The sequence below is a fragment of the Crinia signifera genome, chromosome 6, assembly GCF_055691185.1.
Source record: "Crinia signifera chromosome 6, ASM5569118v1, whole genome shotgun sequence".
Lineage (NCBI taxonomy): Eukaryota > Metazoa > Chordata > Amphibia > Anura > Myobatrachidae > Crinia > Crinia signifera.
Window position 1 is genome coordinate 277,976,323 of NC_139222.1, and position 26,209 is coordinate 278,002,531.

The window sequence follows — 26,209 nt, forward strand, 5'->3', positions numbered from 1 at the left end:
TAAAAAAGGGGCAGACTAGATGGGCCAAATGGTTCTTATCTGCCGTCAAATTCTATGTTTCTATGTTTCTATACTATGTAAAAGGTATTTTGGTGTGTGGTATAATATGTAATAGTCATTACTGTGTATGGCATAATATGTAATAGGCATTGCCCATACCCTCCAACTGTACCAAATTTGTCGGTACAGTACCGTTTTTTTAACGGTCTGTACTGGCAAATAAAAACTGTACCGAATGTACCGGGTTTTTGTCTTTGTCCCCCGACTCCTTGTTCCGGGCTGTCACTGACTGTGCGCTCTCTGTATGTGCTGCAGCAGTGCACACCGGTCCCCACAGCTCAACAGGGGGATGCCAGCGTGTCCTGCCCACCAACCCCAGCAGGAAGCCGGCAGGAAAAGAGGCCTCAAACACCCCAACAACCCCCCCCCCCCCCCCGCGTGCATTCATCGCCCTCCGACCGATGCTTTTGCCTTGCCAGTCACTGATGTCTCTAGGAGGTATAGTGATGTAGTAATCCCGCCTACTGTTATGCTGGCTCCACCCATTGTTGATTTGCATGTGAGGGGATGTGTTTACGTACATCCCTTCGCATGGTACCGAGGGGATTCGGTGATGGGGAGGATGGACATTCGGCCAGGCGGCATCAAGCCGCTGACTAAGCAGCAAACGACCTCTGCATAGAGAGCGGTACTGAATCACCCCCAGGTCTGTTGTGTATAGATCTGAGCCAGTCAGTCAGCACTAACAAGAGACCTCAGAGCATCCCTCACAGTCGGAATTACAAATAACACAGAGACTTTGCATTTGTCACTTTATTGTAAAGGAACTGATGTTGCATCCTCCCCCCCCCCCCCTCCCATAAAACCAATATACACCCATACTCGCTACATCAGAGTGATGGTAATGTTACGTTACGGCTTCTTTTCAGGACAGACGTTCACCGGTTCCGCGTTCAGCTCACCCTCCTCCTTTTCCACCTCTTCTATCGTCTCTTTGATCCAGTCCAGGTAATTCTCCACCTTGGTGTACATGCCAAACTTGCCACAGTCAATTCCCCAGGAGACGATGCCAGACATATATAACTTGTTGGTGTCAGTTGGGTTAGTGAGGTCCTCGAACATGAGTGGGCCCCCACTGTCACCTTTACAGCTGTCTTTTCCAGATCCACCGGCGCACACCATGTTTGCGGTAAAGGTTTGATTTGTGACCACGGTCTTCCTGCATTCATCCGTATCACGGAAAACAACTCTGGCGTACTGCAGCTGTCGTGTTGCATCTTTTTTGGCTGTTTTACCCCAGCCAGCAACATATCCAACCTCACCAAACGCAGGAGAGTCCCTCCCCTTTTTTGGCAGACATACTGGACAGACACATGGACCCAGTTTAAGTTTATTGCTAAGCTGGATGAGGGCTATGTCATTGTCAAAATTTATCCTCTTCTCGATATCTTCCTTTATCCACTTGGGGTGTAGGATTACTTTCTTGGACTGCTGTTCCTTTGCCTTACCAAGGCTTATAGACCCAACTTTTATTGTGGGATTCACACTATCCTGGACTACGTGGGCAGCGGTGAGGACCCAACGATCTGATATGAGCGCTCCTCCACCCATCGTGTCAGATAAAATATGTACGGTCCATGAAAAGTATCCATCCTTAGCCACCGAACCACCAAATATCCTTGACTGGCGCTCTAGTGAACTGACTCCACAGACTGGAAAGACAAAGTAGAAGAATATTAACAAATAATCTATGAATGGACCAAGGGAATTAAGTGATTAAATGAACAGTTATTGCAAACAATCTGGTCATAATGCCGACTCTGAGCCGACATGAGAACGGTCAACAAACACAAATGTAGAAATGGTCATAATGTTGACAATAATTCCAATATGGGCAATGTCCACAGTCGGTACCAGATGGTCAACAGTCAGTAGGTCAATGGAATTAACAGGGTCAAAAGGTCAATAGGGTCAAACGGTCAACATGGATTTAGGTTGACAGGGTCAAACTCTAAGGTCTTAACCCTAACCCATGTCTACCTTTTTAACCTCAACTTTTTGGCCCTTTCACCATAAATCCCTATAGACAATTTACCTGAGGATCTTTTGACCCTGTGGGCCAATTGACTATCGACCATATGCTGTGGACATATCGGCTGCCTATGTACTATCTTCCATCTAGGAACCTGTGGCATTTAAAAAAAATTGAGCCCACGATATCCAATACAGAGTGACAAGTGATTGACAGGAAGTGACCATTTGGGTGGTGTTAACATGGTGCTAGCTGAGAGTGATTGTATAGCCAATGCGGTGCTCGCGTTCTTGCGTAAAGGCTGCATATGCGATTGAGAATAAGTTGCGGCCGCTCCTGTCGGTGTCTCTTTTCCTTTCAGGATGGCAGCTTCATTTGCTGATATTAGCACTTCTAAAATCCGGCCAATGACAGCTTATATCCGATTGGCTGATATTGGTTAAACAGTGCCGCATTCCTCATATCATACATCTTCACTACATCCAACAAAAGTGCGCCCCAAAAAAAGAGAAATCCCTTTTTTAAATGGTTTTGTTCTCTTACACCCACCCATTTATATTTTATACAAGTACATGTATATTTGATTTCTGCGGGCACCTCCAGCAACTTCATATACAAAAATTCTTCTCATAACTATAGAGCATACAGCTGGTTCAATCTAGATACCTATCTTTCATCAACTGTCCTGAGCGAGATACATCGCTGTCGACTTGCTCGCCTTCCCAGGGAGCCGGAGCTGTACCAAATTTTTGGGAGCCTCCCAGCCATTCCGGGAGGGTAGGCAAGTGTGATTCATATTTGCAGCCAATGCCCCAAAACTGGTGTTTTCAGATAAATAGCCGCAAATACACAGTGATAAATTGGCTCCTATGTCCTTTTTGCATCACAATCTAAGTTTTGTCCATCGGTGGGCTACAATTCCGTCATTGAACCAGGTGCCATGTAGCCTTTGACACCCTGTTCTCTGCTAATGCCGCACCTGGAATCTTCCAGGAACTGCTGGTATTGCTACTTTCTGGACTATCACACCTGGAAGATTCTAGCCAGAAGAATACACCTGCAAGCAAATTAACATTTTGGAATTGCTGCAGGAGGTAAAAGCATTTGTATTCACATGAATACTGCAAAACACCCGTCCCAATGTCGTCCTCATCAGTGGTGGCAAGTATGCAAGATTATTAATCTACCTGGATTGCTATTCCATTTAGAATGGTCAGTTGTGGAGAGAGGACTTCTGGGTTACTGACCCAAGAGTCCTATAGCGACATACAAGGTAGATATAGCTGTAGATATCGTTTTCTGGGTCTGCAGCACGTATCTCTAATATCCGCTGCGGAGTCTTCTTATTACATATTGAGATTGCGAAGACTGGAGTGTACCGAGGTTTTTACAGAATTACTAACTTTGTGAGAGTCATTAAAGTGACATTATGAAGAATTAAAGGACAGATAACATCACATTGCTAATATACTATTAGGGTTATGATAGAAACGCTGGTTATATCTTACCTGGTTCACATTTGGGGAGATTACTTTCTTCATTGCTGTTTATCCAAAGTCCATCCACAGAGCAGTGATAAGTATCTGCAGATATGCAATTTGCCCATTAGCGTTTTAAACTTGCATTTCATACGTGATCAACAATCATCATTGCCTCCAACCAGTGACATGTTCTCAGCTCGCACCATCATTTACAGCCACTGACACATTCTCAGCTCGCACCATAATTTCCAGCCAGTGACATGTTCTCAGCTCGCACCATCATTTCCAGCCACTGACACGTTCTCAGCTTGCACCATAATTTCCAGCCAGTGACATGTTCTCAGCTCGCACCATCATTTCCAGCCAGTGACATGTTCTCAGCTCGCAACATCATCTCCAGCCAGTGACATGTTCTCAGCTCGCAACATCATCTCCATCCAGTGACATGTTCTCAGCTCGCAACATCATCTCCAGCCAGTGACATGTTCTCAGCTCGCAACATCATCTCCAGCCAGTGACATGTTCTCAGCTCGCAACATCATCTCCATCCAGTGACATGTTCTCAGCTCGCAACATCATCTCCAGCCAGTGACATGTTCTCAGCTCGCAACATCATCTCCATCCAGTGACATGTTCTCAGCTCGCAACATCATCTCCATCCAGTGACATGTTCTCAGCTCACACCATCATCTCGCACCACCACCTCCAACCAGTGACATGTTCTCAGCTCGCACCATCATTTCCAGCCACTGACATGTTCTCAGCTCGCGCAATCATCTCCAGCCAGGGACATGTTCTCAGCTCGCACCATCATTTCTAGCCAGTGACATGTTCTCAGCTCGCAACATCATCTCCAGCCAGTGACATGTTCTCAGTTTGCAACATCATCTCCATCCAGTGACATGTTCTCAGCTCGCACCATCATCTCGCACCACCACCTCCAACCAGTGACATGTTCTCAGCTCGCACCATCATTTCCAGCCACTGACATGTTCTCAGCTCGCGCAATCATCTCCAGCCAGGGACATGTTCTCAGCTCGCACCATCATTTCTAGCCAGTGACATGTTCTCAGCTCGCAACATCATCTCCAGCCAGTGACATGTTCTCAGCTCGCACCATCATTTCCAGCCAGTGACATGTTCTCAGCTCATACCATCATCTCCAACCAGTGACATGTTCTCAGCTCGCAACATCATCTCCAGCCAGTGACATGTTCTCAGCTCGCAACATCATCTCCATCCAGTGACATGTTCTCAGCTCGCACCATCATCTCTCACCACCACCTCCAACCAGTGACATGTTCTCAGCTCGCACCATCATTTCCAGCCACTGACATGTTCTCAGCTCGCGCTATCATCTCCAGCCAGGGACATGTTCTCAGCTCGCACCATCATTTCTAGCCAGTGACATGTTCTCAGCTCGCAACATCATCTCCAGCCAGTGACATGTTCTCAGCTCGCACCATCATTTCCAGCCAGTGACATGTTCTCAGCTCGTACCATCATCTCCAACCAGTGACATGTTCTCAGCTCGCACCATCATCTCCAGCCAGTGACATGTTCTCAGCTTACACTACCACCTCCAACCAGTGACATGTTCTCAGCTCGCACCATCATCTCCAGCCAGTGACATGTTCTCAGCTCGTACCATCATCTCCAACCAGTGACATGTTCTCAGCTCGCACCATCATCTCCAGCCAGTGACATGTTCTCAGCTCGCACAATCATCTCCAGCCAGTGACATGCTCTCAGCTCGCACCATCATCTCCAGCCAGTGACATGTTCTCAGCTCGCACCATCATCTCCAGCCAGTGACATGTTCTCAGCTCGCACCATCATCTCCAGCCAGTGACATGTTCTCAGCTCGCACCATCATCTCGCACCATCATCTCCAGCCAGTGACATGTTCTCAGCTCGCACAATCATCTCCAGCCAGTGACATGTTCTCAGCTCGCACCATCATCTCCAGCCAGTGACATGTTCTCAGCTCGCACCATCATCTCCAGCCAGTGACATGTTCTCAGCTCGTACCATCATCTCCAGCCAGTGACATGTTCTCAGCTCGCACCACCACCTCCAACCAGTTACATGTTCTCAGCTCGTACCATCATCTCCAGCCAGTGACATGTTCTCAGCTCGCACCACCACCTCCAACCAGTGACATGTTCTCAGCTAGTACCATCATCTCCACCCAGTGACATGTTCTCAGCTTACACCACCACCTCCAACCAGTGACATGTTCTCAGCTTACATTACCACCTCCAACCAGTCACATGTGCTCAGTGCTCACCCTCTCCTCCTACCAGTCACATGTGCTCAGTGCTCACCCTCTCCTCCTACCAGTCACATGTGCTCAGTGCTACCCTCTCCTCCTACCAGTCACATGTGCTCAGCGACCCCCCTCTCCTCCTACCAGTCACATGTGCTCAGTGCTACCCTCTCCTCCTACCAGTCACATGTGCTCAATGATCACCTTCTCCGCCTACCAGTCACATGTGCTCAGGGCTCCTTCTCTCCTCCTACCAGACACATGCGCTCAGTGCTACCCTCTTCTCCTACTGGTCACATGCGCTCAGTGCTCACCCTCTCCTCCTACCAGTCACATGTGATCAGTGCTCACCCTCTCCTCCTACCAGTCACATGCGCTCAGTTCTCACCCTCTCCACCTACCAGTCACATGTGCTCAGTATTCACCCTCTCCTCCTACCAGTCACATGTGCTCAGTACTCACCCTCTCCTCCTACCAGTCACATGTGCTCAGTGACCACCCTCTCCTCCTACCAGTCATATGTGCTCAGTGCTCACCCTCTCCTCCTACCAGTCACATGTGCTCAGTGCTCACCCTCTCCTCCTACAAGTCACATGTGCTCAGTGACCACCCTCTCCTCCTACTAGTCACATGTGCTCAGGGCTCACCCTCTCCTCCTACCAGTCCCATGCGCTCAGTGCTCACCCTCTCCTCCTACCAGTCACATGCACTCAGTAATCACGCTCTCCTCCTACCAGTCACATGCACTCAGTGCTCACCCTCTCCACCTACCAGTCACATGTGCTCAGTGCTCACCCTTTCCACCTACCAGTTACATGTGCTCAGTGCTCACCCTCTCCTCCTACCAGTCACTTGCGCGCAGGGCTCCCCCTCTCCTCCTACCAGTCACATGCACTCAGTACTCACCCTCTCCTCCTACCAGTCACATGTGCTCAGTGCTCACCCTCTCCACCTACCAGTCACATGCACTCAGTGCTCACCCTCTCCACCTACCAGTCACATGTGCTCAGGGCTGACCCTCTTCTCCTACTCATCACATGAGCCCAGTGCTCACCCTCTCCTCCTACCAGTCACATGCGCTCAGTGCTCACCCTCTCCTCCTACCAGTCACATGCGCTCAGTGCTCACCCTCTCCACCTACCAGTCACATGCGCTCAGTGCTCACCCTCTCCTCCTACCAGTCACATGCGCTCAGTGCACACCCTCTCCTCCTACCAGTCACATGTGCTCAGTGCTCACCCTCTCCTCCTACCAGTAACATGCGCTCAGTGCTCACCCTCTCCTCCTACCAGTCACTTGTGCTCAGTGCTCACCCTCTCCTCCTACCAGTCACATGTGCTCAGTATATTGCTTCTCTAGCATTTCTTCCAAATGAGCCCAATACTCACCATGACCACTCAAGGTGTAATATTCTGAGTTGCAGCTGTACTTCACCTCTGATTGATATGTGCTATGTGTGAAGGTCACAGCACCATTTTCAATTGTATCAGGATCCCCACAGTCAACAGCTGCACATAAACACAGGGAACATTTCATTTTTTTTTCTTTACCTATTACATCTCTTTCTTTGAGGTCCATCGGGAACACTGGGCTTGATGCTGTGTATAGGGCTGGACGGTAGGACCAGGCACCAAAAAATTTAAACTTTTCCAACCCAAGCAGCTAGTTAAGTTAGGAAGGCAGAAGCAAGAATAGGAAGGCAGATCAGGAAACACCCAGGTCCAAACATACAGAGGATAGTGAAACCAGAGAGACAACAAACTTATCACAAAATGTGATTAGTGTGTCCATGTGTCCTCTATGGATCTCGAAGAAAGAGATTTAACAAGTAAGAACATAAATCAAATTATCTTCTTCGTACAATAGGGGACAAAGGGCTTGATGCTGGGATGTCTTAAAACAATATCTCTAAGTGTGGGGACACCCCAGAGCTGCACTAAGAACCCAAGGCTGAGTCCTTGGAATCAAAAGTATCAAAAGCATAAAAATGAAGAAACGTGTGGGTGGACGACCGCGTTACCACGTTACAAAGCTGTTCTGATGTGGCACCACCGTAGGAAGCCCAAGAGGCACTAACAGTCCTGGTGCATTGAACATGCACTGCTGTTGGAACTTAAGAATCAGATGCCACATAAGCATGATGAATCGTCGAGTGGAGCCAGCGGGCCAGCATCTGTTTGGATGCCAGTCAACCCCTCTTGCGAAAACAATAGAGAATGGTAAGGGCATCAGATTTTCGGAATTCCCGAGAGCGTTTGACATAAATCCGGAGGGCCAGCACCATGTCCAAAGAGGCCTCACCAGGAGAGGACTGAGGATACCGGAAAGCTGGAACCACAATTTCCTGGTTAATGTGAAATCGAGGGATCACCTTGCGTAGGTGATCTGGCTGCAGAACTGCTCAATGATGATGAAAGATGAGGAATGGAGCATGTCACTACAGTGCCCCCAACTCCGGGATGAAGCAAGAAGAGAAAAGGTTTTCCACATCAGTCAGGGAAGGTCCACTGAAATCTATGGCTCGAAAGGTGGAAATTGAAGAGCTCTAAGGACCAAAGACAAGTTCCTTGGAGCCACTGGAGGAAAAAAATGAAGCCTGTATATGAAGGACACCCTGCAAAAAGGTAAAAATGCCAACTTTTGTTGAAAGAGAATCAAGAGAGCTGTAACTTTAGAGAGGTTAAAGACGTAAGCCTGAATCCGGTCCAGTCTGCAGAAGGGAAATTAGTCTGAAGGACTGGATGGACACCCTTCTTTGGCTCAGTAATCTCAAGATCCTTCCAAAATGTTGCCTCTGGAAGGAAGACTCGCTGCATCCAAGAATCCAGAAGGGCCCCCAAGTGAAGCATCTCCTAAGTTGGGACAACCGACGTCTTGCACCAGTTGGTTATCTAGCCGTGAACTTGGAGAAAGTCCACAACCAGACAACACGATAAGCAAGTACAGAAGAGTCCTGACTCCCTGCCGTCTGAGCTGCCATAACAGCTATAACTTTTTTGTGAAGACCTGAGGGGCTGCGGGGAGCCCAAAAGGAAGTGCCCAAAACTGAAAATGATTCTCCCGTACAGCAAAGTGAAGAAACTGCTGATGCTATAGACCAGTGGTTCCCAACCCTGGTCCTCAAGTACCCCCAACAGTGCACATTTTCCAAGTCACGGCAGGTGCACTCATTATTCAGGCACATGTGAAAAGATCCACAGGTGGAGGTAATTTTAGCACTTGTGATTCTGTGTGGAGACCTGCAAAACATGCACTGTTGGGGGTACTTGAGTACCAGGGTTGGGAACCACTGCTATAGATGAATGGGTACATGTAGATAGGCGTCCTGGATGTCCAGAGAGGCCATGAATTCTCCCATTTCCAGCAACAAAATGATATGGAGCTTTTGTATCTGAAGATACCTATTCAGGGACTTGATGTTGGCGATCGGATAAAATGCCCTGTTGGGTTCCGCTTTAGGACAGGAAGGATGACCCTGGAAATCAGGAAAGAATGAATGGGGTATCGTAGAGCGCTTGCTTTTTCTGGATCAGACAGCAAACTGACGGAAAAATATGACTGAGAGAGCGACAGCGGAAGGTGAGTGCGTAGACTCAGAAAATTATGTCAAGCACCCTGGTATCCATGATGGTCTCCTGCCAGATGCTTGAAAAAAGCAAAAGCCAACCTCTGAGGCTGGGATCCCCCAGGTGGAGGCCCATCCTGTCAGGCGGTGGGTTAGTTAGATGGCTTAGGATCTGGGCATCTTGTAGACCAAGACTGCTTGCCATGATGTTTGGTAGTCTTCATGGACTGAACTTAAAATGTGGAAAAGACCTGACCCCTGACTTTACCCTGCGGATGTAAGGACCAAAATTCTGTCGCTCATGGCATGGGAGCTGCATTGTAAGGGAGGAAGGCAGTTTTAGATGCTGTCAAAGTCACTATAATCTTATCCAACTCTGGTCAAAAACGAACTGTCCCTGTATAAGGCATGGCCTCCAGCACCCTCTTGGAATCAGAGTCCCCCTGCCATGAATGGAGCCAGATGAAGCCAAAGCTTTAGTTGCCAACAGGGCCAGGGTCGCCTCCCCTAAATGTGAAGCGGTCAGTTGCACATGAGTGACCAGAGGAAGTAACTCCTTCCTAGGGGGACCTTTGGTTAAGCCTCTGGCAAGGCTTCTACCCATTCACCAAGAGCTTTAGACACCCAATCCAAAGCCAAAGCTGGTCTGGCAATGGCTCCGGTGTGTGCGTAAATATTAACAATCTTCAGGAAGTCCTCCAACTTCCTGTCTGTAGGTTCCTTCGGGGAAGCCATGTTGTGGATAGGTAGGGATCCTACCTGCATTAGGCCCCCAACCACGCATCTTATCATGTGTTGGCAAGTGGGCCTCCCACTCCCCTGTGGCACCATCTTCCCAGTGATACAAGAGAACAAAGTCCTTTCTTTCACTGAGTGGCTTCTCTGTGAGACTGAAAACAGGTTTGAACATCCGGGGCTGTGTATGGACCTGGTAAGGCACAGGGGGTGGGGCAAGGCATAGGAGATTCCTTGGCTATGGAGAGACAGAGGTATTTTTCACTCGCACAGGACTGTCCTCTTGTATTAAGGGATATGTGTCGATGTGCCTAGCGAAGCTAATTGCTATGTCAGCTAGGGTTCGTTTGAAGGGAAATTAAACATTATAGAGGATAATTCCCTGTTTAGACTGCATCTACGCAATTTCCAGTGCAATAAGTAACAAATTTTCAATACAATGTCGCGGCTTAACTACCAGTTGCTATATCTCAAATTGTGTACTTTTGTTACTCAACATTCGCTTATGTTGATTTTGATTAGTCATACAACCGCTTTCCATACATTAAGCTTGTGCATTTTCAGTGATAGAATGTTAACAATCAGATAGTGATTTCTCTCCAACCCAAATTGGTTGGACATGCATTCAAAAATACAGACAAATTGCTTGCGATAATACACTCTGTAGAGCCAGACAACTTTCAATTATTGGCAAATCACTGGCCAATTTGGTGTATGTCGGATTGTGGCTTACAGTTGGACCACCAATTTGTTGCGTGCCAGATTGAGATTTGCGGTTGGACAAACACTAAATAGTTATTTCTTTCCAACCCAAGATATTTAAGCATGCATATATAAGGTACAGACAAATTATTTGTGGTAATGCGCTCTACAGAGATAAGTAACTTTCACTTATTGGTGAATATTTGTTGTTGAATTTGTTGTATACCAGATAATGGCTTACAGTTGGACAGCCGATTTGTCATAAGCCTGACGAAGCTCTTGCGAAGCGTGCGCCGACCGAACTCAGTGTGTCCCCCGATATCCCCCTCCCCACTTACTATTGTATTTTGATTTATGTACAGTTGCGCACCACGGGTCTCCGCTGTAAACGGAACCCCACTGCTAACTGGTCAGGGTCTGACGGCCGTCACCCTACCACAGCAGCAGTATTGCTCTCCTGAGGCCGTGCACGGGCACATACCCCAGGCGTCCTCTAAGTGTAAGGGACCAGGCAAATTTTGGACACGGTAGCAGTGATTAAGTACACGGGCAGGTGACGGAGGCATTCTCCTCACCCAGCGCCACTGGTCACATCCTGCATACCCAAACTAGCCTTGAGCCTCCCTAGGTCACTGACTGAAATATTAATCTTAAACCCGATCTCATGGTAGATCTTATATATGGGTTACATGTAAAATCGCAATCTGTCCTAATACCTGACAAATAAGCAAATATCAAGTGGGTCTCTCCTAGGTGCACAATACACCAGGAGAAACAGATAAACTACATTGATTATAAAGCATAATATCTCGGGGGCACACTGCATAAGGATTCATTCCTTTTTTAAATCACTAGTTGTGTGTATATGTATGTTAGTGTGTTTTTATCTTTCGCAACCTTTTAGACGTTCTCTATTAAAAGTTACATTTTATTGTATATTTTTTTCAAGGTGCACCAACCCAGACGTTCTGTGCTCTCCCCCTCTTGCTCTCCAAATTTAATGTCTTATGGTAGCACACCCTTACTGGTTCTATAGTGAATCCCACATAAGCAACCTTAAACACAAGGGTCCACCTCACAAACGATTGTCAGTATATTTTCCTGTGCGACTGGTAAAAACCCCTGTTCTATGTGTTACTTATTGCACTGGAAATTGCGTAGATGCAGTCTAAACAGAGAATTATCCCCTATAATGTTTAATTTCCCTTCAAACGAACCCTAGCTGACATAGCAATTAGCTTCGCTAGGCACATCGACACATATCCTTTGTTCTGATACAGAACTCAGTTTTGCATAGTGTATAAATTACAAGCTCACTGCAAACTTAATGTTGTCTATCCGTTTTTATTTGCTTGTTTGTTTTGATAGTGCATGTCCACCCTATCTTAATTATAACAATTAAAAGTTAAATTTTAACACAGAATCAGATACAAGAGTGCCCCACAAAAAGAGTCCACTTTCCCTTCTCCCCTACTTTGCATTTAAACCGGACTCAGGGGATCACCACCAAGACACAAAGACCCATTACCCTCTCAGGGACAAAACGTCTATAAAGGTTGGTACCAGGCAACTCAGGCCGAACCCCACCAAGAGGTGAAAGGGGTCTCTCTTGACCCACTTCACACTAGGTGGGCATAACCTTGTGCGGTTCCCAAAACCCCTCCCTCCCGAAATATAAAACACACATAGAACATAGTAAGGGTGACGGACAAAAGATAGAATGGGTGTGTTAAAAGGACGGTGGCTTCTTGGTAACACACTGTTATCTGTTCTAGTTCAGTATATATTATATTGTATAGTACCACAGGTTCTAATGTTCATACCACTTGGAGAGAGAATTGACAGTGCATAACTCTCTATAATATGGGTTATATGGTACTATACAATATAATATATACTGAACTAGAACAGATAACAGTATGTTGCCAAGAAGCCACCGTGCTTTTAACACACCCATTCTATCTTTTGCCCTTCACCCTTACTATGTTCTATGTGTGTTTTACATTTCGCAAGTTTTAGATAAATAAATAAAGGTTACATTTTTTATTTTTTTTTATTTTTTGTGATAGGTGCACCACACCAGTGACAATCCTTTATCTTGTTTCTCCTTGAAATATTGTGTCCTATATTCCTTGGCTATACATGTCAAGTGGTCAAGCAGTGGGTAGTAGTTCTTAGGATTATTGGGCCATTTTGGCGGAATAGGCAAGTATGTTCTTGTAATGTTACTGGGAAGATGGTACAGTGGTGGAAGGGGGGGGGGGGTGCACAATGTAAGGAAACTGTGTGTGCAATGTGTGGTGGGCACATCCTGCTCCCATTATACAGAAGTCTATGTCCTCATGTTTGTTCAACAGAAGAAATATGGACATTTAGAGCAATTGAATAGCAGATTGTACATGTTGTCATGCCTTACGTATGCATTTCAGTTGGGTATTTGTCCAGGTCCCGTCACCCTGGCATCTGGCTTGGAATGATTCCAGCTTTTTCTAGAAAAGAAAAGAGATGATTCCAAATGCAGTTGTATAGTGCTCCCCCCCCCCCCCCCCCCCAGTCACATGACCCTGGCACCTCTCACCTTTCCCACCAAAACCTCAAATCCGTCCACACATCTCATGTTGACCACATCTTTGAAGACATATTTATCTTGGTGGGGATGCATGATGGTATGGAGAAACTCTTGTGTGGGGCAGGAGATGGCTGGGCACAGAAGAAAGAGATATGAAATGTTATTGATTGTTGTTATCGCAAGTATGTATAATATTTAATATTCTGTCTCATGTATTATACAAGGACAATCCTAGGTTTTTGTCTAACAATTTGCCCTGTTTTCTCAGCTTGAGTCATATACTAACCACATAAGATGCAATAGTGCAGTGCAGCATCGCAGTGCAAATCAGAGTACGCCCAGCTGGCTATAAGTGCACTAGACGGTAATTAGCATACTACACTGCCTGCTTACAACCAGCTATCAATAGCATAGGGGAGAGCTAGAATTAATCGATCCTCCATTCCTCCCTGTTTTATTATACCAGGATTACAAGACCTTTCCTGCGCAGTGTGATTACAGATCACAATGGTGTATCCTACATTACTGCAGTTATTATCTTACTGGGAAATAGAGACTTTGGGTCTGATTGGTCACAGATGCAGCTGCGCTTTTTGCTGCAGTCACGTCTTAAAAACGTTAATAAAATCTCCCATCTTTGTCCGAATTTGTGTGACATCCTGTGTTTTTTTTGGGACTGTCCTGCTGTCCCCTCCATGGGCAGCAGCAGTGGGGGTGGGGGCAGTGCGGAGTCCCCCTGTCACTCAGCCGAGCAGCGCACATCATCTATTCATGAGGGACGGGGGCCTGTTTTTTTACCCAAATTTTGACATAGTCAACATGGACATTGAAACATAGCAGCTGGTCCCCTAATTAAAATGCCGTAATCCTTGGGTCTCAGAGGAGGGGGCGGAGCTAAAACGGCACAATTGCGTCATTTTAGCCCCGCCCCCTCCACGGAGATCCATGAATTTGCTGCTTTAACAGCATGGGGCGGGGCTTAGTGATGTCATTCGTAAGCCCCGCCCCCCGAGGCGGCTGCTGAAACTCTCCTCTCCGGGCTTCTCCCGGAGAGGAGAATCTTAAAGTCGGCAACCCTGCCATATCGACCTAGACCCATATCGACCTAGACCCATGTCAACCTAGACCCATGTTGACCTAGACCCATATCGACCTAGACCCATGTCGACCTAATGTTGTCGACCCAATGCTTGTCGACCTAATGACTGTATCCCGCACACCATAAGGGGCCAGCCTCAAATTTAATCTTAGTGCTGGAGGTGAAGTTACTATTAATTTTGTGGAAGGAAAAGGAGGATTTAATCCTTTTTAAACAGACTAGGTGGTTGGGGTTGATTATGCGTTTGTGTCACATCAGTCTCAGTGGAGACCTTGTATGTGAGTTATGTGTTTTATTGCAAAAAGGCTGAAAATGAGTCAGGACATTATAAGAGGACACCAGTTTGTAGGACTATAGGACCCATGTTTGCAGTCATGTACGTCAGGGGTGTCTTATAAGAGAAGGGTCTCTAGTGCAATCTTCATGAAGGCCCCACCCCTCATGGTGGCACATTTACCCTGGACACATTGGTACTGTGTCAGAGCCTGCTGTGCATGTCTCCAAGAAAATGGTTCCCGATGATATTTCTACTGCATGTGTTGGCATCATTCACCCATAGATGCAGCCGCAAGGCAAGTATACTGATTGGGCCAGGGTGTACGGTGTAGGCATCCCTTTGAGTCAGGGGTACGTGTAATCTGCACACCCTGCACGCTGGGAACATAGCATAAATGAGTGTGTTACAGGGCTTAAAGTGGTCCTGGAGAGGTGGTGGAACTCATGTTCCCTGACACCAACCCCCCTCCCCTCATGAGGCGGAGCCTGAGTGAGTGCCGGGTTTTAGGTTACCCCTGTAAACTATAAATGTGTGTCCTACCTCCCATACTTTATAAAGGGATAGTGGTACCACAAGGAAGGGGTGTGCTCACACAATAGTAACGCCAATTAAAGTGACGCCACACAGTAACACAGTCATATTCACAGTACACCGCATGTAGTGCCGCTGATTCATATTGCACCACATAGTAGTGCCCCTTATGCACACAGTAGTGCCTCTTATTCAAGTTAAGCCACACAGTAATACTCCTTACACATAATTCACACAGTAGTGCTCTTATGCACATAGGGGGTTATTCTGGTTGATGCAAATTCGCACCCTTGCGAGTCCACCACAACCCACCCTGTGAATGGCAGGCCTGCTGCTCTTAGTGGTTCTTCCTCACTTGACACATGACATCACATTTGCTGTGCCAGAAAAGAGAGCATCTGAGAAAAGCTTTTCTGTTGAAATTACTGTGCAGGGCTCTGTTCCCGATACCATCACAGGTGGTGGAACTGAGCCCCCCCCCCACCTCCTACTTTAACCCCTGGTGTGTTCCAGGGCCGTCATAACAGCAGTGTGGGCCCCTGGGCAAAGCAATGCACTGGGGCCCTTACCCATTCTCCCCTCCTAGGGGTGGGGGGTGCTATCAGCAGCAGCTTTGATGTCCCACGGGTGGCAGGGGGTGCTCTATTGTAAGCCCCAGCAAGGGACGGGTTAATGCCCCCCCAGCAAACTTTGACCAGCGCACGCAGGGTTCACGCAGCCCGGCCGGCAGCAGTGACTGACAGGCCAGGAGAAACCCTGATTGGAGGAGACAAGGAGGAAGAGGAGGCCCGGGAAGGAGGAGGAAGTTCCAGCTAGAGACTCACGTGGGTGTCCCGGCGTGGAGGCGAGAAGAAAGAAGACGGAGCGGCAGCGTGTGACTTGCGGCGCAGAGAGAAGTGCCCGCCGCTGCCGGAGAAGAGACCGGAGAAGCGGGTGACGTCAGCGGTGCCCCCCGCCGACCTCCGGGAGGAGAGAAGAGACGCGGCACAGAGTGACAGTGCGGGAGAGCTGTGACCCCCGGTGACCCCACCACAGTAGCCAGCCGCAAATCACAGCCTATAGAGGCTGGTCACCGCCGCCGACCCCACTCCTGCATCCACCTGCGAGACGGTGCCCACGCTGACCTCCCTACAGCAGCCAGCCAGAGAGACGGGGCGCACAAGGAGTGTGACCCCCTCTCACTTCCCAGCCAGCGTGACCAAGAGAGAAGGGAGCCTTGTGGCCCCTGCCAACCACAGCCTTCACCAGCCGCATCCAGGGTGTCACAAGACCAGTGACCCCTGTTGACTTCCCTGCCCACCAGCAGCACCCCTATGAAAGAGAGAGAGAGAGGAAGCGGAGCCAGCTACCCTGAGCCTGCCGTGCCAGCACAAGCTAGTGACTACTAAACTGTAAGTCTGCCCTTGTGGCCGTGGGATCCTTGTGTAGAGAGGAGGGGGATACCCGCAGGGAGGCTTTCCCCGCAGCACTGATCCTGTTACCTGTTAGGCTGCCCAGCCATTCACTGTATCTACCAGGAATCTGCCCTGCCACTCTAGCGGGTCTAGCTATACCCTGTCGTTGGAGGAGTACCCCTATTGAGGCCGCTCTGGTCCTATTGTCTGGGTAAGGAAACGTAAGATACTATAAGGGCCAAAAAGGGCCTCCTTGCCACCTTGTTAGCTAACCTTATCAGTGAAAGACCTTTCCCTGGAACAAGACTGCCACCCAGTGGTTCAAGACCCAAATTGCGACTCCCTGTCGGATCTGCAGGAAAAGCAGTGTGTAGTAAGGTTCACTCGCATTTGGCACTACCGCTGTATTCAAACGTAAATAGTGTACCCACTCGCAGTTTAGCGGAGGTTAGTGCCGACTCCCCGAGTCACAATTATAGGCCAGGTACTGAGTGATCCCATAGTCGGTTGATGATACATTGTTATTGTTTAAGCATTACCCCGAGTATTAATGTTGTTTATGCACAGCGTATGGCATATTGTATTTACCGCATTGTGATGTTGTGAAATCCCCGTTTCGTCAAAAGTAAGGTTGACGTTTGCGGTGGCCATATTGTAATAAAAGGTCAAACTAATACGGTTGTTGTCTACTCTGTGTCACCATCCTGCCTCATGAGAAGACTCCAGACTAGAACCCATGAGATCGAGGAAGTACGGCCCTCACCGCATCCCAAAAGGTAACCCATTTCAGGGGTCTACACTATCTTCCACTCAACATGTAGGACCTGGAGCAGTAACTTATGCTAATTACTCCTTTACTGCACAGGTGGTGGGAGGGGGAACACTAACGTGTGGTAGGGGGCACTGAGCTGAATGAAGGGTCCCTTGTAAATGACTTCATGGGAGGTAGGGGGTGTTTTATACGCAGGGGAGGGTTAGATAATGGAGTGGGCTTAATATTCGTCATTTTCCGGTGGAAGGGCAGCTTGTGCGACTGCAGATATCGCCATTATCTGGAAAAATCTAGAGTCCCAACTTTCAGGAGGTGCTGGGGACTTGGGGATCAGACATCAGGAGCCAGAGCAATCCATTGACAAAAATATAAAACTGTACACCAGACGTTTGGCGCTGGAGCAGGGACCGGCTGCTGGAAGGCTGATATTAGAGATGGGTCGTTCGTGAACGAACCGGATCTTTTGAACGGATCCCACCCAAGAACGAGTGAGCCGCCGATCCCAAAAAGGTGATCCGTTTCAGTTTCGGTTTCCATTGCAATGCATTTTCCTGATCTCAGTGCTGCCACCTGTGGCAGCTGAGATGTACTACCTCTGGAGACTGAGTATAGTGCTGTGACTACAAGTGATAGAAAGATTAGCTGCTGCTGCCAGGGATGGCCATCGGTGCAGACGCCATCGATGGTTGCCATCGATGGCGATTCTGCACCCAGCCATCGATCAGTGTTTTTACTCGGTCATGTATATTCCCCCTTTTTTTAAGTGAGTCGAGGATCCGTCTAAAAGATCCACATTTTTGCACTGAGAGATCCGTCGGATCCCGGCTCAGCTTAATGATCCGTTTTGCCCATCTCTAGCTGATATGTCTGGTTCTGGGCATGGTAGAGACAAGCCGCTAGTGTCCACAGAAAGGGGAGAGTCACAGCTTTTGGAAAAACTCTAAGTCGGAGAGAACCTGAGAAATGTGACTGGGAATTAAAATTAACAGGTCGGATGTGGACTGCTGCTTTGAAGTTGGATATCTCCAGTTCCCCGGGGCCGATTTTCAAAATTCTTGTATCACTGGAAAAAGGGGATCCTCAGCTATCAGCCCCTTATACACCTGGGGCCCCTGGGCAAGTGCCCATTAAGCCCATACGATTAGACGGCCCTGGTGTGTTCATTATTATGAGCTGTGCATCACACTGTGGTCTCCTCACCATCCTCTGAATAGCGTATCTTCCAGCCTCTGTGGTCCCCTCCGCTGTCTGTCTGGAATATAATATCCACTTCATTACTGTCCGTGTGAAGGCTCGGAGGGGGAGTTTTTCCACAGAAGGGACCAAAGCTGCGTCGTTTGGCTTTTATCTAAGGAGTAAATAAAGCTGGGTGAGACCATTTATACTATTACAACCCTTAATATAAAGATCCCCTCCCAGATTTTTTCTATTTCAGTATTTTTTTTTTTCATTTATTTTTTTTACTTCTGGGTAACAAAGGGCAAATCATTTATTTATTAACAGTTTCTTATATAGCGCACACATATTCCGCAGCGCTGTACAGAGAATATTTGAACAATCACATCAGTCCCTGCCCCAGTGGAGCTTACAACCTATATTCCCTACCACATGTACACGCGCACACAGACATTCTAGGGTTAATTTTGTTGGGAGCCAATTAGCCCACCAGTATATTTTTGGACTGTGGGAGGAAACCGGAGTACCCGGAGGAAACCCACCCAAGCACGGGGAGAATATACAAACTCTGCACAGTTAGAACCATGGTGGGAATCTAACCCATGACCTCAGCGCTGTGAGGCAGTAATGCTAACCATTACACCATCTGTGCTGCCCAATCACTCCCAATCGCCTTTCAGCCCACACTTACCAAGTTGTAGTCACAGGTCACACACACTTCCCATAGCGCTCTACTGCTCTAGGGCTGACCATCGGTGTGGTTTTCATCAATGGTTACCATCGATGCCAATATTGCAAGCAGCCACTGATGGTTACCAACTATGATACATTGCTGGGGAGTTCATTGGACCAAATGACGAGGAACGCATCATTGTAGCCCTGCCCACCGCTGTGCAATACCTGTAATACCAGCATTGTATGGCAGGAGCATGACCACGATGATGCAATTGCACTGGCCACACCCCCAAACATAGCATTTCCCTCGCAGCCCCTCCCCTTTGCTTCATGGAGCTGGCAGCCAGAAAGTAGGCAGCCCTGAATTAATGTACACTATGGTGGCAATGACAGCGCAGCACAGACTGCGATATACTCACAGTGAGACTGTCATAGGAGCAGCTTCCATCCTCCGCTGCCTCTATGTCAAAGTCTTCTGCCCGGAAGGTGAGAATAACCTGGTATCCCGGTTCTAGGTGCACTTTGTATTCACAGCGGGAGTTCTCAGGGTACGGAGCGGGATAGCCGGGGCTGCTGATCTGCCCCCTCAGGTCCGTATACACCGCCCCACTACAGTTCACTATGAAAGAAGAATACACAAGCAGGCTGTATTGGTTACGAGAAACATTGTCTAGGTCGACAGTAAGTAGGTAAACCACTAAGGGTAGACAGGGACTAAGTCGACACCTTAGAATGGTCGACATTGTCAGAAGGTTGACACAAGCTTGTGCAATAGTTACCCCCACATGTGTGCTGGTCTGCATGGAGGTCATATTCCGGAGGGCACGAGCAGAAGTAGCCTCCAATGTAGTTGTTGCAGAAATGTGAGCAAGCTTCATATGAATCGTCCTCACACTCATCTACATCTGGGGAAGAGAGACAAATACGTACATATAGTACGGTAACTCCAACTCCTCCTCCTCCTTATAGCCATTGTGCTCACCAAACACCTGCACTAGGTTCTGCCTGCACTGGGTACTCGGGTCTGCATTAGGTATTCGGGCCTGCACTAGGCACTCGGACCTGTACTGGGTACTCGGGCCTGCACTAGGTACTCGGGTCTGCACTCGGTACTCGGGCCTGCACCGGGTACTCGGGCCTGCACCGGGTACTCGGGCCTGCACCGGGTTCTCCGGCCTGCACCGGGTACTCGGGCCTGCACCGGGTACTCGGGCCTGCACCGGGTACTCGGGCCTGCACCAGGTACTCGGGTCTGCACCTGGTACTCGGGCCTGCACCGGGTACTCGGGCCTGCACCGGGTACTCGGGCCTGCACCGGATACTCGGGCCTGCACCAGGTACTCGGGTCTGCACCTGGTACTCGGGCCTGCACCAGGCACTCGGGTCTGCACTAGGTCCTCGGGTCTGCACTAGGTACTTTGGTCATTAGATGCCCTTAGGGACACATATGGGATTCATGTATTATTGCTTCTTATGTAGTATGTCACCCACCTACAGCCACATAGTATGCTGCGAATCCGGTATGTCTCTCCTGGTTGGAGAAGTCTGAATGGAACGCAAGCGTCAGGTGTGTGGTTAGGTAGAATTTCTCCTTTATATGGGCTCCTGGGGATCCAGCAAGATGGCGGCCACAGAGCACCTGCTGTACTTCACCACCAATTATAACCTGTAGGAAAGAGAGGTCTGTTACCCAGGGGGCAAAGGAACAGAGACCACGTGACCTGATAGCTGAGCCGGGCTGCGTCTGTCTGCTTACCACAAAATCCGTACCCGCGGGATTGAATCATATTTGATTAGGGCTATAGTACGGATCTGTACTCTACAGGGCCTGATTCACGATGACTCATATTTTTGTGAGTTCAACCCCGTCCAAATGTTTTGGGGACTGCGCATGTGGGGACTCTATTATGTGTGTGTGCAGCCCCCCTTCTTGAATGGCTTTGGTGACTTGCCTAGCCGCCAAGCTATTCATAATCATCGGGGTGGGCCAGGGGAGGACAAGGTGCCGGTGCATGGGGATCCACAAAAGCCGTGGGTGCGCCCAGGAAAACGTTGATGGGGGAGGCCCTGACCTGGCGTTAGGCGCCAGGTTGCGCGACGCTAGGCTGTGGCATCTAAGGATCCAGCGCTAGATCGCAGGTTACGTAAGACAGCTTTGGGCCACAGGTTTGCAGGCGTTAAGCCGCAGGCGCATTTGCTTATTGCCCTGCCCCAGGGAGCAGGAGGTTACGCGTGTTCATTCTCAGGTGCCGGTACCAGCATCCTAAGCGAGTCGGAGGACCGGTAGGCGGCTGGTGAGTATAACCTGTGTTGTATCTGTTGTTATGTTATTCGTGATCCTTCCCCTCCCCGGAGTGTTTCCCCACCTGGGTTACACCCGCCGTGTTCCACAAGTGGGTGGAACCAGTCTGAGGCCAGTAGTGCCTGTGATGATCATCCCCTCACCCCCCTAGTGGATTCTCCTCCCCCGTTTCTCCTTCAGGTAGCGTCGCACCGGAAGCCAGTGGAGCAAGAGGGAAGTACCGGGACAATCATCGGCCCGAAGGTGAGAGACGGAGGGCAGCGAGGTGAGTACGCGTGAGTACACGTGAGTAGTGTTTGCGCAGGCCACGCCCCCGTGCCTCTTACATTTGCATGAGAACACCCAGCATTCTCATGGAACGCGGGGCGATTCCATATGCTGATGGAACAGCCCGCCACCCCACGCCCCTCACTGCCCTCTGCCCGCAATGATGGGTGTGTGGACCTACCGAACAGTTTGTTCGCCATAAGTGCACGCACCCAGCAGATGCACATATGCATAAATGTGCATTCAAAAAACATTGCCCCAATGCGAAGGCATATGAGCTTGTCAATGGCCCTAAATAAGGTCCTAGATGTCTGAATGCAAAGCTGATGTCTACGTTTCCATGGAGGGTGCCTGACGGGGTCCCGACTGTCAAAACACCGACAGCCGGGTTCCCGATGGCCACCCGCTATTTTCCCTCGTTGGGGTCCACGACCCCTACAGAGGGAGAATAGAATAGGTGGCTCACGTAGCGAGCCACCGTGCCCGCAGCGTGGTGAGCGCAGGGAGCCCGCAAGGGGCTTAGTTGCACTCACCATGCTGTCTGGGTCTGACCAGTCGGGATCCCGACTGTCGGACCCCTATACCACACCCTCCATGGAAGCGGGGAAGTGAGAGGCGTGCAAGCAATGTCCGTGTACAGTAACAGGGTGTTTGTGTTATTGTTCTGCTTGTGCCTAATTTATGTTTTTGGGTGGTTCTTGGACATTATTGGCGCTTACTCACCATAGAACGCATATGATAAACTGGACGCAGCAGCTAAGCATATGCGATGCTTAGCAATGCAGATGCAGGAGGAGGTGTGATCGCAGTTCAGGATGAACCTGGGGACCGCCGGTCGCATTTTCATCTGCGCCTGCAAACTAGGTCTGACCTTACTCAGGCACAGTGTCGTGGGGGCCTTGCCAGGCCTGAGACATGGGGGAAACACACCCTCGTTTTACCAAACGCTGGTTGCCTCCACCCCTATCACTTGTTACAAATGATAAATGGTGCTCCAGGCAATCAGCTCCTGTCATTAATTTGAAAAATGACAGTTAGTAGTGAATGCCGAATGGAATTTGTTTTTGCAACTGCTAAAACCCTTGCATCAAACGACAAGTGACCAGTTCTCCACTGGCTGCAATATTGCCTGGGGGGGTGGGGTGGGATGACGTGGTCCCCACGTCATCATAGAAATTGATCCCACTTATCAAACAACCCTCAAATTGTTAAATTCCAATTCATATCTCCTGTCGCTCTCCCATTTATTGTGTATTTTGCCGTGCCACCAAAAATAAGAATGTATAGTACCGTATGTCTCCACCAGACGACGGTACCCCACTAACCAGTGTGTGATACAGTATGAGTGCACAGTGCTATGTACCTTCAGTGAGTCATATTCGCAGTTTTCGGAAGGCTCGATGTCCAGGTGTGTGAAATACAGGAGGATTCCGTACCCTTCTGGCACCTGAATCTCCCAGGCATCATTGGCATTACTGGGGTAGCCCTGAGGATAATTGGGGGAGGTGATCTCTCCAAACTTAGTGGGAACACCTCCGTTTGCACACCCCAGGAGGGCGAGGAACAGCCACCTGCTGGAAAAGGCATAGAATTACAGCCACAATGTACAGTACTCAGGTGCTAATACTTACACGCGTCATTACTAGGCAGGGCCGTTTCTAGACAATTTAGCTCCCAGGGCGAAGAAATAAAAATGCCCCCCCCCCCCCCACAAAAAAAAACAACACATAACATGGTATCATAGAAATTGGGGGTGTGGCTTAATTTTAAAAGGGGTGTGGCTTACTATAAGGCATGGTCTAGCAGGAAAACAATTACCTTATATCACACTTTTGCAACCTGCATGACCAGACATTGGTTACTGCAGGAATTGTTAATTGTCCTCCCGCACTTAAGTTGGCCGGCTGAAGGCCACACACAGTGACCTAGTACGCCTCACAGATCAAGGCCAAACAATGACAGGCTACTTAAATCATTATACACTATTTATCCGTGATGACAATTACCCATTACGCCGTACACTGTGATGACGATTACATATTACGCCGCACACCGTGATGACAATTACACATTATGTCGCACACCGTGATGACAATTACACATTACGCCGCACACGATGATGCCCATTAGACCCCACACTGTGATGGCAATTACTCAATACTCCCCACATCGTAATGCCCATTACACATTATGCCCCATGTGCCGCTGCCGCACAACTGATGCCGTTTACTAATATGCCCCCACAGTGCCAGCTATGCCCCCACAGCGCCACACATATGCCCCCACAGTGCCACAAATATATGCCCCCACAGTGCTACACATATGCCCCCACAGTGACACAAATATATGCCCCCACAGTGACACAAATATTTGCCCCCACAGTGACACAAATATATGCCCCCACAGTGACACAAATATATGCCCCCACAGTTACACAAATATATGCCCCCACAGTGCCAGATGTGCCCCCACAGCGCCACACATATACCCCCACAGTAACACAAATATATGCCCCCACAGTGCCACAAATATATGCCCCCACAGTGACACAAATGTATGTCCCCACAATGCCATACTCACTTTGTCTCTCCCTCTGCTGCCTCTGCTGCCGCTGCTTCCGAGGGGAGGTGAGCCCATCGTGCCTCTCTCCTTCCCCTTCAGTGTGTGGAGCTGAGCCGTCAGCCATTCATACCTCGCGCCCGAGCTCTGATTGGCTGACAGCGGCAGCCCAGTGACGAGACCGAGGGGAAGGAGAGACGCACGATGCGTTCCCCTCCCCTCTCCAGGGAAATCTCAGCCTCTGCTTATGTGTCGTGCGTGGAGTCGGGCCAGCCGGGGAGACAGAGCGGCGGAGGAGGCGGCTACGGCGGCGTTAGGGGAGACTGCCGGGCGCCCTGGCTGTTTCAGAGGCGGACAAGCCGTGCGGCGCCCCGGGCTGCTGCACGGCTTGTCCCCCTCTAGAAACGGCCCTGTTACTAGGTACCAGTGGCGTAGCTTGGTTTGGGGCGCCCCCCCGCCGTTAATGGGGGGTCGCCCCCCCTCCCCGACGGCCTCCCCCCCCCCGGGCCGCTGGTGCCTCCCCCCCAATCGACGCAGGCTTACCTGTCTGCGCGTCCCGGCTCCCCTCCTGGCTTAAATTAATAATTCTATGCAGACGGACCACGATAAAATGGCCGCCCCCATACCGCAGACAGTTTCAGAGAACATTCTTTTTTATGGGGCGCCCATTTTATCTTGGTCCGTCTCCATAGAATTGATTGAAGCCAGGAGGGGAGCCAGGACGCGCAGATAGGTAAGCCTGCGGGGGATGGGGGTCGGGGGCATTACTATAGCACCGCAGCCCCCCGGTGCCCCCATATGCACAGTGCCCCCCCGCGACCGCAGAGGCTGCGGTGCTATAGTTACGCCCCTGCTAGGTACTACAGTATATTTCAGTGTATGTCCTCAGTCAGTGCACTGGACCAGAGAGCAGTTGCCAGGAAGAAGAGACAGGAGCCTTACCATGAGGTGGGAGAATGTGAGCTTTGAAAGTGCAGTACTGGTTTTATTATGATTGTGTATTTATTCATTATGGCATGTTTAACCTTTTCCTGACAACTTATTCACATTTTTTAAAAGTTTGATTCATCCTAAACTAAAGTATAGTAGATATGTATAGTGTTAAATATTAGTACTAGTAGGGAAATGCGGGAGACTTGCCCCCCTTCCCGGGGGACCGGGAGGGGGACCCGATTTGCGGGACCCTCCCGGTAGGCAAGTATGATACAGTATCCAGTGTATAAAAAGACTAGTGTGTATATCGATGTCATTACTAGGTTCTACTAGTGCTCCCCCAGACTCCCGCTCTTGCTACAATGTTCCAGTGGAAAATTTGTGGATTGCATTTGAAACACACACCCCACCCCCACACACACACACTTACATATGGATATGAGTATAGATTAAAGCGTACAGTGTACTGCTAGAGTGCAAGCTTCGTGGGTTACAGTGTGTTTTACCTGTGAGGGTTGAAAGCAGCAAACTCTCACCTTAGCTCCATTGCAAAGTCAGAATCCCAGCCCACGGGAGAGTGCATACACTGAGACTGAGAGGAGGGGAGAACCCTGCAGCCTGATCGCTGAGCCTTCCTCCCATGTGTATTCCGGACCCAGGGACCTTCCTACCCGCAGAGAGACTCTTGTTTTGTTTATGTTCTGGACTTTGAGATGGGCCAGCTGCAATAAGGGGGGTTCGGAACACGACAACTTTAGGGAAGACAGAGAGATCGGGGGTAGGAAGAAATGGGACAACCAGATCTGTGTGGGAAAAGTGGGGGCAGGGGGCACTGCAGATTTGGGGGTAGGTGTGCAGCACAGAAGAGGCC

General features: G+C 49.2%; 1 protein-coding gene across 2 annotated transcripts; it reads right to left on the reverse strand.

Annotated features, from left to right (window-relative positions):
- Window positions 1-832: 832 nt before the first annotated feature.
- C1S (complement C1s) lies at window positions 833-26,209 on the reverse strand. Of its 2 annotated transcripts, none has more exons than XM_083149726.1 (11): window positions 25,875-26,209; window positions 23,210-23,417; window positions 20,769-20,943; window positions 20,057-20,182; window positions 19,697-19,896; window positions 18,627-18,774; window positions 13,363-13,484; window positions 13,201-13,273; window positions 7,171-7,290; window positions 3,541-3,615; window positions 833-1,712 (listed from the first exon to the last, which is right to left on the reverse strand). In XM_083149726.1, the coding sequence occupies exons 1-11, from the start codon at window positions 25,919-25,921 to the stop codon at window positions 913-915; spliced, it is 2,094 nt and encodes a 697-aa protein (XP_083005852.1). In that variant the 5' UTR covers window positions 25,922-26,209; the 3' UTR covers window positions 833-912. The 2 variants fall into 2 exon arrangements, with proteins under 2 accessions (XP_083005852.1, XP_083005851.1); XM_083149725.1 differs by having other exon boundaries at window positions 23,210-23,420.

Excerpts from the sequence above, each read along its gene's own strand:
- C1S (XM_083149725.1), bottom strand. The coding sequence starts at position 25,921 with ATGCACTCTCCCGTGGGCTGGGATTCTGACTTTGCAATGGAGCTAAG. Across the intron at positions 20,183-20,768 it reads AGCATACTATGTGGCTGTAG|ATGTAGATGAGTGTGAGGAC; the intron begins GTGGGTGACATA and ends TCTCTTCCCCAG. Across the intron at positions 13,274-13,362 it reads TTGAGGTTTTGGTGGGAAAG|AAAAAGCTGGAATCATTCCA; the intron begins GTGAGAGGTGCC and ends TTTCTTTTCTAG.